The following is a 20,848-nucleotide window of genomic DNA, read 5'->3' on the forward strand; positions in this document are numbered from 1 at the left end:
TAATGTTTCTCTTCCAGGGATTACCTCTTTCTGCAAAGCTGATTCACTATAGTGTTTTATGTTATTATTCTTCATGATTAATAGAGGTGGCAAAGCAGGCCACCCGCCCCGCCCCGCCTCTAAAAACGGGTTGAGAAACTCAACGCGCCCGCCCCGCCTACCCGTTTTGTATAGGAATAATGAAGCATGACATGTCAGTGATCTAACTAGTGTTTCTATAAGACACAAATCTGAAAGCAGTAGTGTCCGAATATTTGGCTTGAGGGCTCATCAGCTATCTAAACACCATCTTTGTGCTTTCTCACACTCTCTTCGCAATTAAGATTCAAAAGAAGCTTAGAGTGGTTGGTGGTCTTCATGTGTGAATGATGAATTCAAGTGCTGTTCATTGACAATTGTTTGATAAGAATAGACATAAGAAAGAGAAAAAAGTGATAGGTCTGGCCGCGTTAAAAGAATAGGGGTGCCATTTCGGTAGAGGAGGAAGAGCAAGAAGAAGAAGACACCACCACCAGGAGTCAAAGACAAGTTAATGGGTATTTGGTACAATATGATTTTTCCTGTTAGGCGTGTCTGGCTTGCTCGCCTCAAGCCTCGCAAAAACGGTATCTTATTTTTTTTTTTTAAAAAGCTAACGTGCCAACCCGCCCCATGGCGGGTTCAACCTGTTTTGACCCGCACAAAAACGGGGCGGGTTACATGGGTTGGCGGGCGTGCCGAGTCGGCTTGCGGCCAAACCTATTTTGCCGGCCCTATCAGGATTCTTCTACTCAATGGAACATATTTCTTCATTTATCCATCTAGTGTCCCTGCTTCTTCTGACTTTAGTGGTTCATGGCTTAGGTTGAATGGCATATAGGGGAGTTTGAAAGGGGTGTGGTTAGGGGTTTAACAGTTGTTGTGAATATGCGAGGGTATTGTGGTTTCTTATTTGCATTTCGCATGATTGAGAAAAAAGAGTACCTTTTGAGGACATTGTCTTTGTTACAAGTCTTTGAAATTACTTTTGACAACATGTTGTCTAGCATTAATGTGGATTATTAGGTTTCTTATAGCTCAACTGTTATGATTGTCCCTTGTCTCATTTTTGGTGTTTTATTTCTTTATGCATGAATTGAGTATTGGCTTAGTGGGGAAATTGGGAATCTCTGGGAGTTGAGATATCTGGGTTTATTTTCTGCATTTTATCCTTGTAAGGAGCTTGTCTCCGTTTATATTTTTTGCAATTTCATATTAGCCCATTAGTTAGGAATTAGTTATATATAGATGCTTAGGTGTGATTTCTTTATGCATGAATTGAGTATTGGCTTATGGGGAAATTGGGGATTTTTGGGAGTTGAGATTTCTGGGTTTATTTTCTGCATTTTATCCTTTTAAGGAGCTTGTCTCCATTTATATTTTCTGCAATTTCTTATTAATAAAAGTAGGTTCCATCAGGCTGGCTCTGCAATGGACCGGAGATCCACTCCAGGATATTGTACCTATGTCTGGGGAAATCTTGTGACCTGGAGAAGTAAAAAAACAAACAGTTGTTGCCAGAAGCAGTGCACAAGCAGAATTTCAGGCTCTAGCGCATGGTATTTTTGAAAGAATCTAATTAAGAGGACTTCATGAGGAATTGAAGATCTCTTATTCCCTATTTGTCAGATTGTATTGTGATAATAAGGCTACTATCTGTATTGCTCAAAGTCCTACTCACCATGACAGAACAAAACATCTGGAGGTTGATCGTCACTTGATCAAAGAAAAATTGAAGGATGGCAGTGTATGTTTGTCATATATATCTACCAAGGAGCGGACGACAATCTCACTAAAGGATTACACAAGCCCACCTTTGGAGATTTGATTAGCAAGTTGGGAATGATAATATATATCTCCCAACTTGAGGGGGAGTGTAGAATATTTTAGAGTATTATAATTAGCTTTTATTAGCTACTAGTTGTTAGTCTCTTTGATTATTGTGTTAGTCTCTCTGTTTACTGTGTTCTCTTTATTACTTTTTATTATTGCAACTTTTGAACTACCAATTGTAATCTGTATATAAGGAACCCATTGGGTCTCTAACAATACATGAAAAATAATTCAGAGTCATATTTCATCAAGAGATTACCAGGATGAGTCATTTGGTTCCTGTGGTTTAAGTTGTAAGCTTTTGAGGGCTGTGGTTTATGCAGCTGGTCTAATGGGGTCTAAGGATATGATGTAAATTGGCCTGTGGAAATGACATTCTCCTATGGACCCAGATACTCTATGGCATATAATGATCAAAACAACTGGTCTTCGTTAGAATGGTTGGGGTCATAGTAAACGGATTAGCTTCACCATTCTTTGAGCCTTTGAGCTGCAATCTGGTTGTTCATCTCTGACGGAACTTTTGTGATCTGGATCGCAGTGGTATGTCATATGTGATAATGATTGCAAAAAGTGATATTGCATTGTGATATCCTTTAGTGTCATATATTTTGTTATCAGTTGAACAATCACATTAATTTGGCCTCCTATGCATGTTACCTTCTAGAGGTTGTCTTATCCTCTCCATTTTATCGCACCACTCTTCTTTTATATAAAATTTGTTATTCATCATAAGTTTCCCTATGTTTAATCACGTTAAAGAGTTACATAGTCTGACCCTTTGTCTTGTGTTGCCTATGTGCTTGTTTAGTTTGGGACAAAAAGTCATGCAGAATGTGCTTGCTTTTCACCAGATGGGCAGTTTCTTGTATCTTGCTCAGTTGATGGGTTTATTGAGGTATACATAGTTGGAATAGATTTATTTATTTGAAACTTTAATTATCAGCTCCTTTTTTCCTGATTTGTGGATATATTTCTAGGTCTGGGATTACATAAGTGGAAAACTGAAGAAAGATCTCCAGTACCAGGCAGATGTGAGTTAGTTTTAATATGAACTGTTTTACCTGTGTAGAATAAATGTCTTGTATGTGATGGTGAATGAATTTGGAAGTAGCTATTTGACTGATATCATTCCTGAGTAAGATTTTCTTAATCTCCATGTCTCTACGCTTTTATTAACCAGGCACCTTTACATTTATAGATGCATTTAAAGCTGTGGAAAAGATACTACATACTCTCAGATCACTGTTGCCAATTTTGGAACCATTTCAACTTTCACCACAAAATGTAATTTTTCGCTGTGACATTAAGTATGCATGGCAGTTCATATATGTGATATATACAAATCTAATACACAGATTATACTTTTTTACTTCTGGAGTAGTCTCATTCATGATGGGATGTCCTGTTTTGATGATCTCTCTTTTTCTTTGTGGTTAGTAAGTGTATGGACATATTTGCTTGATTTATGTTGTCTAGATTTTAAAATATCAATATGAACATTTGTACCACTGGGAGCAAGCTAGTTGTAAGCTCAGATAATTTATCTTTGTTCTTATGAAAGAAAATTTCTTAGTATACCATAAGTCTAGTCATTTTCTGATTTTATTAACTTGCAGGAAGTATTCATGATGCATGACGATGCTGTGCTTTGTGTAGACTTTAGCAGGGATTCGGAGATGCTTGCATCTGGGTCACAAGATGGAAAGATTAAAGTGAGTATTACATGTCTACATTTAAGGCTGCATGAGCCAACCTTCATGCACATATGACACTGATCAACATCGCTGTGATGATATCATAGTGAAATAGAACTGCGCTGCGCTTCAGAACAGCATTGATTTGGTGAATTTATGATTGTAGTGTCTGTGAAGCATGACAGAGTAGTTAATAGCAGTAAATCAAGCTGCTACAGCAGATATGCAGGGCAGAGCGGCCTCTGGCCGCTTTAAATTCTTTGTCGCCTATTACAGCCAGTTTTTGTGATTTTTGTCCATTCTTTTTCCATTGCCCACTCATTCGTTTAGGGTGATTTTTGTGATTTTGCACCCCTTTTTTTGGATGAAAAGGATTTTCGGGTTAGAATTCCTTTATCCATAAAAAAAAATCCACTCATTCGTTTAGGGTGATTTTTGTGATTTTACACCCCTTTTTTGGATGAAAAGGATTTTCGGGTTAGAATTCCTTTATCCATAAAAAAAAACCCCAGCAGCCCCACCCTCTGCACCTCAGGTGTTCATATTCCGACTACCACCCCAGCAGTCAAGAATTTTTCGGCCAAACCTGTCCCATTTTTGGCTGCCCTGGCCTCTCTTCTCAGGTCTTTGCTCTGTCACCTCTGTTTTGCTCAACTTATTCATTTCCGGCTTCTTCCTCTTTTGCATAGCTCTGCATTTTTTTAATATTCATTTTTTTTAAATATTTTTATGCTGTTGTATTTTAGATTGACATGGATGGCTTTTACTACTGATGTTATGATGCTTATTTTCTTTTTACAACTTTTGCTTCAATTTTCTCTAACCTATTGGTTTTATTAAAAGCTAGTTAACGAATGCTCAATGCATTAGTATACGACATTGCAATGTTTGCATTTGTTCTATCTAAATGCAATCGACTGAGTTAAGAATTTCATAAAATAAACGAGTGACTAATCTATTTCAAATAAGAATATCAATATCAATATTAGTGCAAGAATGCCTCATAATATCATGATTATATCTCGGATGTTTTAAGATGATTTCTTAATATTGATTTCAATAATTTCTTATGTTCATGATTTGCTTCCTTATTTAATTAATATTAGGAGTCTACTATTATTTTTAATAAGGATTATTGTTTTGTCTTTTGTATCAACATTGTATTATAGGTGATACTATTCTCCGTGACCTATCCGTCACTACTATGTTACCGAGTTCCCTAAAACCCAAAGTCCATTTTATTTCCTTGACTATTTTCTTCCTTCCAATGAGTCTTCTCTCTTTTGTCATCCTACTCTTTGTCATCTGCTACTAATTGTTATCGTATGATGACCTTTTGGCTTGTTTTGCGGCTAGCGACACCACAATTGGCCTCTCCTCTAAATCAGTCAATCTTCAGCGGTTTTAAGCCGAATAGACCTCATCTCACCATTCTATTACTTTTTTGGTGACTTCTCTCGTAATAATGAGTCATCTAGTGATAAATTAGTGATGGATTGACTGTGATTAATGCCATCCTTCCATTGCGATGCACACCAGCCTCAGTTTCCTTTTCGTTGGATCTCCTAAGTTTTCTTGTGGTTTGAAACTTTCAAAGGTTATTCTTGATGAATTTTGAGAAGTTTTAGTTCTTGCTGTTTATAATTGCTTACTAGGAATTTTTTCTATTGATCATTCTAGCAAAGTATCTTTTTTACTTGGTCATGCAACATTCCAGCTAGCTCTTCAGGTTAATGATCATTCTAGTCATCTTGCTAGTTTTACTTTCTAGCAATGCTCATCTCTCCGAGGTCTTGGATCTATGAGTTGTGTTTCCAGTCTTGTTTCGTGGAGCCCAAATTATATAGTATGGTTATTTTTCTTTTTCAAGGTGTTCATTTGTTTGAAGTTTAAAGCTTTGTAAGCTTTATATTGGTGGAGAGTGTTAGAATATCAAGAGAATATTTCATAATATCATGATTATATCTTAGAATAATTTAGAGTATCTTAGATGAATTCTTAGGATTGGTTTCCATTTATCCTGATATTCTTGATTTGTTTTCTTATTTAAATAAGATTAGGAATCTACTATGAATATAAATAAGGGTAAGTGCGTTTTCTTTCGTATATACCAAATCGATATTAATTTCAAATTACTCCATCTTTATTCTCCCTTTTCTTCCTTATCTATAATTTCATCAATCAGAATAGAGAATGTAATTACTATAGCAATGTTAATTGTACCCAAAGCATCATTAAAACCTTGATTCTCGATATTGTTAATGTTGCTTGCCCTTTATACTATGTCTCGAAAGGAAGATTTGTGTTTATTATTATATCTGTTCCTACTTTGTCACATTAAATGTAACTCCTGGTTTGTGGTTCCTTGAATATTTACTGGCTTTAGTTCTTGTCAATGTTATAGTTGGTGTTTGAAAGTGTTTATGTTTTCACCTCAACTGTTAATATGTGAAACTTCAAATTGTATAATTCACGTTTCATTTTAGGTCTGGCGTATTAGGACTGGTCAATGCTTGCGGCGTCTTGAACGTGCACATTCCCAAGGTGTTACAAGTCTTTCCTTCTCTCGTGATGGAAGCCAGTTGTTAAGTACTTCATTCGACAGCACAGCAAGGTTTTGTTCAGTTATTTTTACTTCTTTAATGTCTTTGTTAGAGATAACCATTTAGGGGCGTTGAGCCTTCACCTAATACTTCTTCCAGCTTAAAAGGTTTTTTTGACATATTATCAAGAGGAGCATTAATGACTAAGTGATTAGAAGAAGTCAATGTTGTTAATGGCAGATGGTGATAAGGCAAAAATCTGCCATACAAATGTGGGACTTTGAATATAAAATAATATGTTGTGTATTGATCTAATTTAGAGAGTTACAATATATAGAGACCCTAATGGGCTTAAGTGAAAGGCCCAGACCTAATACAATCAGAATATTTACAGATAGGAAGTAATCTAATCATATCTAATATATTCTAACACTCCCCCTCAAGCTGGTGCATATATATTGTGAGCACCAAGCTTGTTACAAATGTATTCAACCCGAGGACCTCTAAGAGCTTTAGTGAAGACATCTGCTAGTTGATCAGAAGAGTTGACGAAAGCTGTCTTGATTTCTCCTGACTGAATCTTTTCTCGAATGAAGTGACAATCAATCTCTATATGTTTGGTCCTCTCATGAAATACAGGATTAGAGGATATATGTAGCGCAACTTGATTATCACAGATGAGTGTCATGGGTTGTTTCTGTTCACAAAGATGAAGCTCCTGAATCAACTGCTTTAACCAGATTAACTCACAGGTAGTATTTGTCATTGCACGATACTCAGCTTCTGCACTAGATCGAGCAACAACAGGTTGTTTTTTGCTCTTCCACGAAATTAAGTTTCCTCCAAAGAAGACACAATAACCAGAAGTAGAACGCCTGTCCGAGGGTGATCCTCTGCCCAATCAGCATCTGAGTAACCACAAATTTCTGTAATTCCCTGATCCGAATACAACAAACCTTTTCTTGGTGCTCCTTTGATGTATCGGAGGATCCTCACAGCAGCATCTCAATGTGAATCACAAGGGGAATTAAGGAACTGACTAGTCGTACTAACAGCGAAAAAAATATGTGGCCTAGTCACAGTAAGATAATTGAGCTTTCCAATTAGCCTCTGATAACGTCCAAGATCAAATAACGGCTCCCCTTGTCCGGGCAATAACTTGACATTAGGATCCATAGGTGTATCAACTGGTTTACTCCCCAACATACCAGTTTTTTCTAGGATATCCAAGGCATACTTCATTTGACAGATAGAAATGCCATGTCTAGATTGCGCCACCTCAATTCCCAAGAAGTAACGCAGCTTCCCAAGGTCCTTTGTTTGAAATGCATTGAATAAATGCTGTTTTAACTGACGAATTCCGTCTTGATCACTTTCGGTGAGAATGATGTCGTCAACATAGACTAGCAAATAGATGCACTTATCAGGAGATGTAATCCTATAAAATACAGAATGATCAAATTTACTGCGGATTAAGCCAAACGCCTGAACAGCAGAACTGAAGCGACTGAACCATGCCTAAGGAGACTGCTTGAGACCATATAAGGATTTTCGAAAACGACACACCTTCCCAGACTCTCCCTGAGCAACAAAACTAGGTGGTTGCTCCATGTAAACTTCTTGTAAATCACCATGAAGAAAGGCATTTTGGATGTCAAGTTGAAGGAGTGGCCAGTGACGAACAGTAGCAAGAGCAAGAAATAGGCGAACTGACGCCATCTTAGCGACCGGAGAGAATGTATCGCTATAATCAAGGCCTAATATTTGAGTAAAACCTTTTGCAACTAGGCGTGCCTTAAGTCGATCCACATGGCCATCAGGTCCAACTTTCATAGTAAACACCCAGCGACAACCAACTATAGACTTCTCTGGAGGAGCAGAAACGACGTCCCAAGTGCCATTGGAATGAAGTGCAGTCATCTCATCAAGCATCGCTTGGCGCCACCCTGGATGGGAAAGTGTTTTACCTGTGGTCTTAGGAATAGAAATAGAAGAAAGACTAGAATCAAAGGTGAAATGAGGTGAAGAAAGACGGTCATAGCTCAAAAAGGTATAAAGAGGATAAGGGTTACGAGTAGTACGTGTACCTTTCCTTTGAGCAATGGGAAGAGCCTCTGGTGAAGGATCCGGAGGGGAAGAAGCAACAACATTGGGTGATGAGTCATCAAGAGTCGACAAGAGGCACAGGTTTGCGACGCTGATAGGTGAGAAGTGGACGCTCCGCAGGTAAAGAAGCAATAGGTTGCTCATCTGGAATAGAAGCACCTGCAGCTGGCAAAGACAAGTCAAGAAAAGGGACAGGAAGAACATGATCAACCTGTGACAACTGAGATGGGATAGAATGAAAGGGTTGTTGATCATGAAAAGTGACATCAGCGGAAACTAAGTAACGCTTAAGATCGGGAGAATAACAACGATAACCCTTTTGAAGACGAGAATAACCAAGAAAAATACATTTAAAAGCTTTGGATGTTAACTTGTCCTTACCAGGGGTGAGATCATGAACAAAACAGGTACAACCAAAGACATGTGGGGATAGAGGGTAGAGAGGAACATTTGGAAGCAATAAGTTATAAGGAACGTCATTATCAAGCACAGATGAAGGCATACGGTTGATGAGAAAAGAAGAGGCAAGGACGGCATCGGCCCAGAAGTGAAAAGAAACATGCATGTGAATAAGAAGAGTCCGTGCAGTCTCAATGAGATGTCTATTCTTACGTTCAACTACTCCATTTTGTTGTGGAGTGTGAGGACAAGTAGTTTAGTGTAAAGTACCCTGTTTGGCTAAGAAATTAGAAGAGTCCACGGAAACATATTCATTAGCATTATCACTACGGAAAATACGAATAGAGGCACCAAATTGAGTATGAATTTCAGCAGAAATTTTTTGATAAATAGAAAACAACTCAGAACGATTTTTCATTAAATAAATCCAAGTACAACGTGAAAAATCATCAATAAATGTAACAAAATACCGAAATCCTAAAACAGACACACTACGACGACTAGGTTCCCAAATATCTGAATGAATAATTGAAAAGGGAGCATCAACTCGTTTATTGAATCAATTAGCAAAGGAGGAGCGTATGTGCTTTCCTTGCTGACATGACTGACAATCTAAAGTCTGAAGACCGGACAAAAAGGGAACCATCTTCTGTAATTTTGAAAGACTAGGATGCCCGAGGCGACAATGGATGAGTTGTGAAGATTCTGTGAGAGAACAAGCAACGGAAGGACTCGGCACAACCAAGTAGAACAGACCCCGTGACTCACGGCCCACTCCAATCGTCTTCCCCGTACCCGGGTCCTGCACGAATGATTTGAGAAGGTGACAATACAGTTAAGAGAGTTGATCAATTTACTAACGGATATTAAATTGTAAAGGATGTTAGGAATATAATAGACAAATGTCAAGGTCAATGAGGAGGTTGGACAGATTTGTCCAATCCCATGAACGGGAGCCTTAGTGCCATCAGCAAGGGTAAATTATCAGAATATGTAAGGGATGAAAAGAGTTCCTTATTACCACAGAGGTGATCAGTAGCACCTGAGTCAAATATCCAAGGACCAAGTGATACAGAATGAGAAACACGAGCAACGGGATTACCAGTTTCTGAAGCAGAGGCCTGAGATTGAGGAGAGGCCTTCCTGAGAAGGGTTTGCAGTGCTGCATAGTCTTCAGAGGAGGGAGAGACTGTACCATTTGAAGCAGTATCCGATTGAGCTATATTAGCAGCAAAAAGATTCTGAGAGAACAAGCAACGGAAGGACTCGACACAACCAAGTAGAACAGACCCCGTGACTCACGATCCACTCCAATCGTCTTCCCCGTACCCGGGTCCTGCACAGAAACAGAATGATTTGAGAAGGTGACAATACAGTTAAGAGAGTTGATCAATTTACTAACAGATATTAAATTGTAAGGGATGTTAGGAATATAATAGACAGATGTCAAGGTCAATGAGGAGGTTGGACAGATTTGTCCAATCCCATGAACGGGAGCCTTAGTGCCATCAGCAAGGGTAAAAGAGGGTAAATTATCAGAATATGTAAGGGATGAAAAGAGTTCCTTATTACCACAGAGGTGATCAGTAGCACCTGAGTCAAATATCCAAGGACCAAGTGATGCAGAATGAGAAACACAAGCAACGGGATTACCAGTTTCTGAAGCAGAGGCCTGAGATTGAGGAGAGGCCTTCCTGAGAAGGGTTTGGAGTGCTGCATAGTCTTCAGAGGAGAGAGAGACTGTACCATTTGAAGCAGTATCCGATTGAGCTATATTAGCAGCAAAAGAAGGTCGCAGATGAGGATACTTTGTGTAGCAACATTCCTCATAATGACCAAGTTGCTGACAGTAATGACAACGAGGTCGCTGATCACATCTGACTGGGCCTCCTGGGCCACGTCCTCCTGGGCCTCCTGGGCCACATCCTCCCGGGCCTCTACCACAACCACGTCCACCTCAAATGTTCCCGCGAAAGTCAGTACGGGAAACTAGAGCAGTAGAATCAACAACAGAAGACGATGCAGGAGCAGATTTCTTATTCAGATTCAGAAGACGCTGATATGTCATTGATAGATCAGGCTCCCCACTAGTGAATATAGTATCCCGAACATTATCATATTCTTCGGGAAGGCCAGACAGTGTGGCAACCTTAAAGAGACGTTCCACCTGTTTCCGATATGCAGAAGCTTCAGTAGGGTAAGGCAACATATCCAAATATGCCTGCATCAAAGATCGTCTCTTGCCAACATATGTCTCCATCTGAATGTCGGATGATTTGCTCATTTCCATAAACTGAGAGATGATGAAATAGAGCTGCTGAACATCATTAGTGTAGAGGTTTTTTTGCTTCCTCCCACACTTCAGTGCTAGTTTGAAACGAATAGAAGATGTCCAAGACGACTGGATCAATAGATTGCCAGAGGATACTCAGAAGCTGGTTGTCAATCTTTTCCCAATCAAACTTTTCCTCCTTAGGGACATCAGTAGACTTAGTCGTGAGATGGTTCCCATGTCCTTGTCCAAAAAACCAAACTCGAAGAGAGGTGGCCCAGTTCTTGTAATTAACAGAACCCTTCAATTTTGAAGAGGTAATGGACCCAACATTGGTAGAGATGATATTGGGAGAATTTTTGACATGAGGAGGTGGAGAACTGACCTCCGAATGAACAGGAGAATTTGCTGCCATAATATGTAATCACAAGGATATAAATCAAGTAAAATAGGAACGAACCTGATCACCGATCATGAAGAGGCGCGCACAAAAAGTCAAACCCACAGAGAAAACCACAGATCCAGACAGAGGAGGAGAAGGCGAGCTTCTCTGTCCAAGACCGACCGGAAAAAGCTGTCGGAATAGTGCACACGAGCCGACAAAAGGTGGCGCGTGAGGCCCACGCGCAGAGGAGATGGACGGCGCGTGAGGGCGCGTGGGAACTCCGATGGTGGCCGGACTGCCACAGAGTTGGTCGCCGGGAGGAGAAGGTGCTGATCGCGTATGGTCCAGGCTGAAAACTCGCCGGAAAAGTTCTCCGGCGGCCTGAACAGTGGCGGACGGTGGTTCTGGTGACCGTCAGAGGTGCTGACGCGTTCGGAAATTGACCAGAAGGGAATTGCAGTCCTTGATGGCTTGCCGGAAGGATGCACGACAAAGAAAAGATGACTCCTAAGCAGTGGGCTTAGGTTTTAAAGCGAAAACAAGGTTTCTAAGCGGAAGCGAGGGTCCCCAGAACAAAAGAGCTCTGGTACCAACTTGAATATAAAATAATATGTTGTGTATTGATCTAATTCAGAGAGTTACAATATATAGAGACCCTAATGGGCTTAAGTGAAAGGCCCAAACCTAATACAATCAGAATATTTACAGATAGGAAGTAATCTAATCATATTCTAACAGTGGGGATGATGCTTGGATCTTCTACTTCCATGTCTTGAGCCATCTAAGCGTCGCATTATCTCAACGAGGCCTAACTCTGTTGCTTCCAACCGACGAGTCACATCCTCTTGTCGTTCTTCGTTCCTGCTTAGCCTTTCCTCCAAGAATGCCAATTGGTGGTCCATGTTGCATGTCAATACCATCCACAGAGCTCTTAGATTGGAGCTTTGATACCAATTGCTGAGTTCTTCCAAGTCATAGATTCAATTAAGTACAGAATATAGTGTCTTATATGAACAAAACTAAGAAATCATATTCAGTAGAGGAAAATTACAGCTCATAATCGTTAGGAAAATACTAGATTGAAACAAGAAACAGAAATACAAAAGATAAAGGAGTAATTCAAGAGACTCCTTACTCTCCAAGGGTCCAATTCCAGAAAATGCTACTCGCCCTCTTTCTTGCCTCCACTCACATCCTTACAGCTCACAAGTGCCAAGATCTGCATTCTCTTGAGGGTCACTTTGGGAATTCTTTGCTAACTCTGCAAGAAGCAATTACATGTTTTCCATTTCCACGGAGTGGCTTTGGGTAAAAGAAGGGGAAAAGCTTTATTAGAGTTAGAGCTTGAGATGGGAATCTTATTAGATATACTGGCGGGGTTGCAAGTGAAATAACTCCTTTCCATGCATCTCTTTATATAGGGAACAACTCTTTGTTCTAATTGTTAATGCTTTAGTACTGCAGCATATTTTATATTTTAACGTTATAAATTTCTTTAATAAAATGTTATCAACTGCTGAGTTCAATGGTTCTTTGTGTAATATAGAATCCATGGCCTCAAATCTGGAAAGATGTTGAAAGAGTTTCGTGGCCATACATCTTATGTGAATGATGCCATTTTCACAAACGACGGGACTCGTGTTATTACTGCATCCAGTGATTGTACAATCAAGGTCAGTACTTGGCAACATACAAGAGAAAAGTGCCTTTTTGTCTCTGGTGTTCAGAAGAATTTTTTTTACCTCCTCACTGTAGGTCTGGGACATGAAGACTACAGACTGCGTACAGACTTTTAAGCCACCTCCTCCTTTAAGGGTATGCCTTTTAAAAAAATGCCATTATGGGTTTGTGCTGTTCAGTTTTGTGATATCATTCTCCCTGCAAATTTGCTTTTTGCCTAATTTCTGGTTTCTTTGGACTGTTAGGGAGGTGATGCTTCTGTCAACTCTGTTCACATTTTCCCCAAGAATACTGATCACATAGTTGTTTGTAACAAAACATCATCAATATATATCATGACACTTCAAGGACAGGTATATAATGAGTGCATGACTAGAAGTCATTTTGTTTATAGTTAGTTCCACTATGTCTCTGTATTAGTATTAAGACAGTTAGCAATGTTTTCCTTGATGATTTATGTGTGTACTGACAAGGATAGCTATATCCAATTCTGCATATTCATGCTGGTGGAATGTGGACTTTTACTTTGAGACATGCAGATTGGAGAATCTTATGCTATACTTTCTCTCTCTTTTTTTATGTTTTAATAATGAACTTTTTTCATAGGATATATAATTATTTGTCTTACCACCTGTATGTTTCTGCATTCTAAGAACAATAAGTTATTGCACTAACTTATTGTTGAGATTAGAATATATTTGCTTTATTACGTTTTTAGATTTTTATTTATAGGTCTTTTATACCTCTTCGTTCAGGATTACCTTTTTAAATTTTTATTTATGGGCGTCTCATACCTCATCATTTAGGATTAGCTTTCTAAATTTGGGGATTATTGAGTTTACTGCACTAAATAACCTTTTGGTATGATATGCCAATCATGCACCTAGTTTGATATTTAAAAGGAATGAAGAAAGCAGAAAGAAAATGAGAAGGAAGAGAGAAAGTGAGACGAAATTTGAAATATTTGATTATGAAAGACTTAACTATTCTGAAGCTCGCAACAGTAAATATATAGTACAACTAAGCTTGTTAAACAAGTCCCATCAAAATATCCAAAAGCTAACAGATCTCTGGGTGCTGGAGTACAAGTACAAAACACTAAAACTCATTCTAGTAGTACATGTTTGTTAGAGAAGTCTAATATAAGACCATTAAAGTGGCTTTCACTTAACAACTTGAGCTTTTAGGTGAGATGATTGTTTAATATGGTATCAGAGCTTGTGACTAAGTGGTCACGAGTTCGATCTTCACCGCCCCCTCTTTTCTAATAAATATTTGAGTGTGGAATTTCTTGGGATGGGTAGATGGACTTGTGCATTATCCACCTTCAAGCCTTATGGGCTCTTGTGTGAGTGGGTGAGTTAGAGAAGCCAAATATAAAACTATTAAAGTGACATTTGCTTAACAGCTTGAGCTTTTAGGTGAGATGATAGTTTAATTATGTTGTTACATATTAACAAAAAGCAGGCCCTTTAGTGCTTTGACAATTATATGTCTAAGCTGAGGATGGATCTTTCCGTCCATAGGCATATCAATAGTTGTTCTTTCTTCACTCCTAATATGCTCTCCATAATCATTGATTTGTCAATTAACTGCTGATCATCTCACATAACCTCATGTTAGTATCCTTTCCTGTTCAATGTATATGCTCAATTATCATCACTATTCTGAGCATGCTTTTCTCTGTTAATTGGTGTAGGTTGTAAAGAGCTTTTCTTCTGGTAAAAGAGAGGGTGGAGACTTTGTTGCAGCCTGTGTTTCACCTAAAGGAGAATGGATTTATTGCGTTGGTGAAGACAGGTATGCTTATTTATATAATAGAACACTGCTCCTTCATGCAATTTGGTAGACAAAGATTTTGGGTACATTATAGAAACTACCTTATCACGTACACTTTATGATTGATATTTTCCTGTAATCCTTAAACATAGCTTAGCCTAATGGGGTTTTACAAAGTAATTTTTTTTTCTTTTTGTTCGAAATAATTATCTAACCCTCCCAGATTTGAACTTCAAAATTTTTATATTCTTAATTCTTAATGGGATGTGCAAATTGAATGCAGGAATATGTACTGCTTCAGCCATCAATCTGGCAAATTGGAGCATCTGATGAAGGTTAGTTTGTTGCGTTAGCCTTAGATTATATCTGTAAATTCATCTCAAATTTGTCTTAATTTCGAGAAACATGGGGTTTGTTTGATTGTATTCTGTATTTTTTTTGTTCTGAAAGTTAAAAGGCAAAACACAAAACAACTCAGACATGTTCTCTAAATTTGATTCTAAAAACAAAAAAATAGCTACTATTTTTAATTTTTTTTTTTACAAAACAGGCCTTATCAAACGGATTTTTTTATTTTTTTGTTCTGAAAATCAAAAAACTGTTTTTAGAATCAGTATTCAAACAGGACCATAGTAATACAGTTCTATTTTTTGTATGATACGACTCCAGAGGAGAGTCAGGTATGGGAGAGAGGACTTTAGGCTGTCTAGCTGGCAAGGGAGTGGGGAATAGAAGGGAAATTCTGTTAGGGTGTGAGAATATGAAGAGGGAAAGGATGGGGAAGAAAAGTGTATGTTAGAGATATATAAAATGTAGCTTTCACTTAACAGCTTAAGCTTTTGGGTTGAATTGGTTCTTTACATGGTATCAGAGTCTCGATGTCACGGGTTTGGTCTTTACCGTCTCCCATTTAATTAATAATTAATTAAATCTTGTAAAGTTTCTTAGCATAGGTAATGGGCCTATGCATTGTCCACCTTTCAAGTCCAATGGGCTCTCGTGTGAGGGGACGTATTAGATAATAATATAAATTATTAAAAAGGCTTTCACTTAACAGCTTAAGCTTTTGGGTTGAAATGGTTCTTTACATGGTATAAGAGCCTCAGTATCACAGGTTCGATCCTCACCCTCCCCCCCCCCCAATTTAATTAACAATTAATTTAGTCTTGTGGAGTTTTTTAGCACAGGTAGGTTGGCCCTGATGCATCATCCACCCTTCAAGCCTAATAGGCTCTCGTGTGAGGAGGCGTGTTAGAGATATATAAAAACATTAATGTAGCCTTCATTTACAATATTAAGTGTTTGAGTTGAATTGGCTCTTTACAGGGTAGGCATTTGGTGAGTGAATTTGGGACACTTTTAGCGTATTGGGAGAAAACTGTCTACTCTAATTACCAGCTGTGTTTGCGTTCCTTATTACATTGCTTTTTCCATTTTTTTATTGTAATATGTTTCCAGAAATTATCAACACAGCCTTAGATTTATCTGTTTCTCTTTAGTTCTCTTTCCTGATAGCTATTAATTGGTATAAGAGCTCTCGATCTAGGAGCTGTGGTATCAACATCAACAACAGCTTTATCCCAAATTAATTGGAGTTGGTGGTAGATAAACCCAAATAAAAGATACAAAAAGGTTGAAAAAATAAAAATAAAAATAAAAATAGAAATAAATAAATAAAATAGTAATAATATATATATATAAGTAAAAAAGAAAGGGAAATGAAGAGGAAAAGGACTAAAAAGAGACCATCTGGAACATAGGAATAACAACGGGTCTAACCCTCCATCATGCTTATAGCTTTTCTCCATTCCGTTCTAAGGCATACCGTCCGCCAATCTATATCTCACTCCATTAAATCTTGTTTTACTACCTTCCCGCAAGTAAGTTTCAGTTTACCTCTACCTTTTTTTATGTTGAGCTCTTGGTAGCAAACTTTTGTTCTTACGGGAGCAAATTAGGGGCCTTCTCATTATGTGCCCAAACCACCTCAATCTATGTTCTCTCATCTTTTCGGTCACCGATAGTACTCTTACTTTTCGTTGAATATCTTCATTTCTTATCTTATCCATCCTCGTATAACCACACATCCACGTTAACATCCTCATCTCTGCTACTCCCATTTTATGCTCATGTTGCCTATGTGCTGGCCAACATTCAGCTCCTTTTAACTTAAAGGGGATTTTGCGGTCCCACTGTAACATCCTCGTCTCGAGCCGGTTCAATTACATACATATGATACAAACAGAAACAACGGAAGACTTAACTTTCGAAAATACGAGCTAACTTTTTCTTTTACTTCTAATTATTCTTAATTCACATGATATCTCGCATTGCATACTTCTCCTAATTTAATTCGTATTTGACGAAGACGTAAATCGGGCAGAGTAACCTCTGTAAATTGGACAACTGGGGATTTGTCAATCCCACTCTCAAAGGTTCCTGATAAACAGTTTATACCATAAATAATTTCAGAAATACCATATATCTATAAAGGACTCATACCCATCCATGGGCGCATGCATAACTTGGCTCCGTGCCACTATGTCTAACAGCATGCAAATCCAACATGTAAGCATATAACTGAATAGTACATCGGAATATAAACATGCCTGAATACATAGTTGTACATGCATCAAAACAGAAAACATGTACAAACTATATACAGGCCATATACAAAATAAAGGATCAGACATCATGATCTACAAAATAATGGAATACGAAATAACGTAAATAATAGATAGTAGCGTTCGGCCACCTAGAACTCCATATCCCCATACTACTACCTCTAGCCACGGGTAGTGTCCTTGTCCCATGAGGGCTCTTCAATTAAGTGTGTTCCTGAAATCATATCCCCAAACGGGGTTAGAGACGAATCTCTAGTAAGTTCCAGGTTTATAGAGAACTCTCCATACCCTGGGCTCACTTCCTGCATGACAGTCAGATACATAATATACAAAACATCATATATCATACTATACTGAACATATCTCGTATAACATATCATATAATCAAATATCATGACTACACAAAGCATATACACAAATCTTATCAGAGACATACGCAGTCATTCCTAAGGAATAACCCCAAGCGGAAATCAACGCACGTAACAAATATTATATACAAAAATTATCACAATAATCACATCAGAACAAAGCATATCATATCAGAGATGTACGTAGTCATTCCCAAGGGATGACCCCAAGCAGAAATCAATGTACATGTTCCAAAGGGAGGACCCCAAGCGGAACCAAAAACATATCAGAGATGTACACTATCAGTCCTGAGGGATGACCCCAAGCAGACATCAGTGCACATAGGATCAATGGCCAAAGATCATCACATAACAAAGTGTACACAATCTATCCTAAGGGAGGACCCCAAGCGGAACTCAACATATTACAGATATATACACAGTCAGTCCCAAGGGAGGACCCCAAGCAGACATCAGTGCATAAACAAATCAATGTCCAGAAATCATTACAGAAATCATATCGAAACATACCAAAGTAAACACATAAAAAGATATCAAAGTAAACACATCTAAACATATCAAAGTAAACACATCAAAACATATCGAAGTAAACACATCAAAACATATCAAATTAAACACATCAAAACATATCATATCACATCATCATATAGCTCTATATGAATGCATCTATATCATATATCTCATACATATCATACAACCTGACCACAGTCCGTACACTGTGGCGGAACACAAAGTAGGAGCGAACCCCATAAACATAGAGCTTACCTCTTGGAGCTTTACAATTTGCTTACTTGAAGAACAAGCTACTTATCTTGCTCCACGAGAATCCAAACGTTCACATTCCCTAGGCACATCTAGAGAAGGAATTCAACACAAAACTCAATAAAATGATATAATGCCATGTAAATATACAAGACACACACTTTATTGTTTATTTTCTTTTTACTTAATCATATTAAGTCATGAGTGGGTGGTTCTTTGTTCAACAAATCCCCACAAAATTCCACATCCGAAAAGGCCTTTAGAACACTCATTACTCCTCTTAGCACCTAAAAGCATACTTTTCCCAATTTAAGGCAGAATGCCCATTACAAAGGAGCTATAAGATTTCTCTTTGTCTAGTGCCTAAACCCAAGCTTAGCCACCTATATAAATTATTTTACGCATATAAGTGTTCTCACTTTGCGAAACAATATCTCCGAACATATACCTCCTTTGAAAATGGCCAAAACTCATTTTAAGGCCATACAAAGGAGCTACCTTATTTTCTTTTTTATTTCACCCAAGTGAAGGTCCATACACCTTAGAATATTATTCCACGCATAAAAGTATGCTCGCTTTGTAAAACAGTAACTCATAGCACATACTTCCTTTGAAAATGGCTAAGAGGCACATAAAGGAAATCATGCCAACTTCATGATTCCAATGCTTTAGTCCATCAAATTCAAGCTTATCACACACCTCTAATCCAAGATTCATTAATTCATATATATACGGTACTGTTCATCTATACAGTACTATTCACTATTCACGTATACGACACTATTCAAAAATACGGTATTTTAAATTTTTCAAATACATTTTCACCGTTAAAATCTTCATCTGAACACTTTTCTCAACATGAGCTAAGCCTCAATCAAGCTCTAACATGCTCAATCAAACCAAATTTTCAACATGAAAACCGAAATTCAATCTTCATAAAAAACATGAAGAGGAAGGGAATTTCTTACCACAATGCACTCTAGAACAAAGGAGAGATGAGTTTCTAAGCTCCCATGGCCTCAAGCTCCATCAAAATTCATATTTTCCATGAAATTCGAAATCTTTGGGGGAGATGATCTCTCTCTATAGTGAACTCCACCCAGAAATACTGGTACCCATAGATTCCTCTCGAAATTTCTCACAGGTTTGGCTTTGGAACGGAGTGATTTGGAGGTCTCTAGCTCAAGTTATAAATTTTGGAAGAATTTTAATCAAAATCTCCATTTTCATTTTCTTTCCTTCGTTCTATTTGTCTCGCGTCCGTAAAGAGAAGGGAACAGTGACTCCCTTGAGTCACTTATATAAATTCATTATACTAGCGGGTATAAGCTCATCTATCTACACACCTCCATTCATTACCAAACTTTAACCAATAGACTAGAATATTTTTCTAGTCACGTTTCTATTTTTACTTTCACTTTTAGATAACTTTTTTTACCTGCATTTTTTACCTCTTAACTGTCTTTTTAACTCCTTTTTCACCAAAAGTGACTTTATTTCTTTTTCTTTATAATTATCCTTCAATATTAAATCCATAATAAATGTGAGGGTCATTATTCACACAAAAACCCAGATGCACTACGCCATTTCATCCACCCTGCTCTGATTCTATGATTTACATCCTCGTCAATCTCTCCACCTTTTTACAAAATGGATCACAGGTATCTAAAAACATCTTTCTTGGGTACCTCTTGACCACTTAGATGCACGAGATCTTGGTCTACATCTCTTATCAGAGAAAACTCACACTTCAGATACTCAGTCTTACTCCGACTTAATGTGAATCCTTTAGATTCCAACGTGCTTCTCCACAATTCAAGTTTTCTATTAACACCGTCTTTGTTCTAAGCAATAAGCACAATATCATCTGCAAAAAGCATATACTATGACACTTCCTCTTGAATATCTTTTGTTAGTTCATCCATAATTAAGGCGAAGAGATAAAGACTTAGAGCCGACCCTTGGTGTACACCTACCGTGATAGGAAAATAACTTGATGTTCCGTTAGAAGCTTTCACACATGTAGTAGCCCCATCATACATATCCTTGATTGCCTTTACATACTTTGATGGTACTTTTTTCTTCTCCAGAACCCCCCATAAAACTTTCCTTGAAACCCTATCGTATGTTTTCTCAAGATCTATGAGCATCATATGTAAGTCCTTCTTTTCTCGATATCTTTCCATTAATTGTCGCATCAAGAAAAGGGCTTCCATGGTACATCTTCTTGGCATAAATCCAAATTGATTCACATAAACCTTGGTATCTCTCCTCAAGCGATGTTCAATAACCCTCTTCTACAACTTCATAGTGTGGTGGCTCATTAGCTTAATGCCTCTATAGTTAGAACAATTCTGTATATCTCTCTTGTTTTTGTAAATA

The 20,848-nt window shown here is 38.0% G+C and overlaps 1 protein-coding gene across 1 annotated transcript in view; it reads left to right on the plus strand.

Annotated features, from left to right (window-relative positions):
- LOC133286474 (suppressor of mec-8 and unc-52 protein homolog 1) overlaps window positions 1-20,848 on the plus strand; it is a 40,231-nt gene that overhangs the window by 17,363 nt on the left and 2,020 nt on the right. Inside the window, exons 7-15 of the mRNA XM_061483891.1 lie at window positions 2,663-2,749; window positions 2,832-2,885; window positions 3,471-3,566; window positions 6,035-6,162; window positions 12,800-12,926; window positions 13,009-13,068; window positions 13,179-13,286; window positions 14,633-14,733; window positions 14,996-15,047. Of these exons, the coding sequence (XP_061339875.1) occupies window positions 2,663-2,749; window positions 2,832-2,885; window positions 3,471-3,566; window positions 6,035-6,162; window positions 12,800-12,926; window positions 13,009-13,068; window positions 13,179-13,286; window positions 14,633-14,733; window positions 14,996-15,047 (813 nt within the window). The remainder of the gene's footprint in view (window positions 1-2,662; window positions 2,750-2,831; window positions 2,886-3,470; window positions 3,567-6,034; window positions 6,163-12,799; window positions 12,927-13,008; window positions 13,069-13,178; window positions 13,287-14,632; window positions 14,734-14,995; window positions 15,048-20,848) is intronic.

This window comes from Gastrolobium bilobum, unplaced genomic scaffold (genome assembly GCF_033153095.1).
Source record: "Gastrolobium bilobum isolate Gb01-03AN ecotype WA unplaced genomic scaffold, APGP_CSIRO_Gbil_v1 utg51465, whole genome shotgun sequence".
NCBI lineage: Eukaryota > Viridiplantae > Streptophyta > Magnoliopsida > Fabales > Fabaceae > Gastrolobium > Gastrolobium bilobum.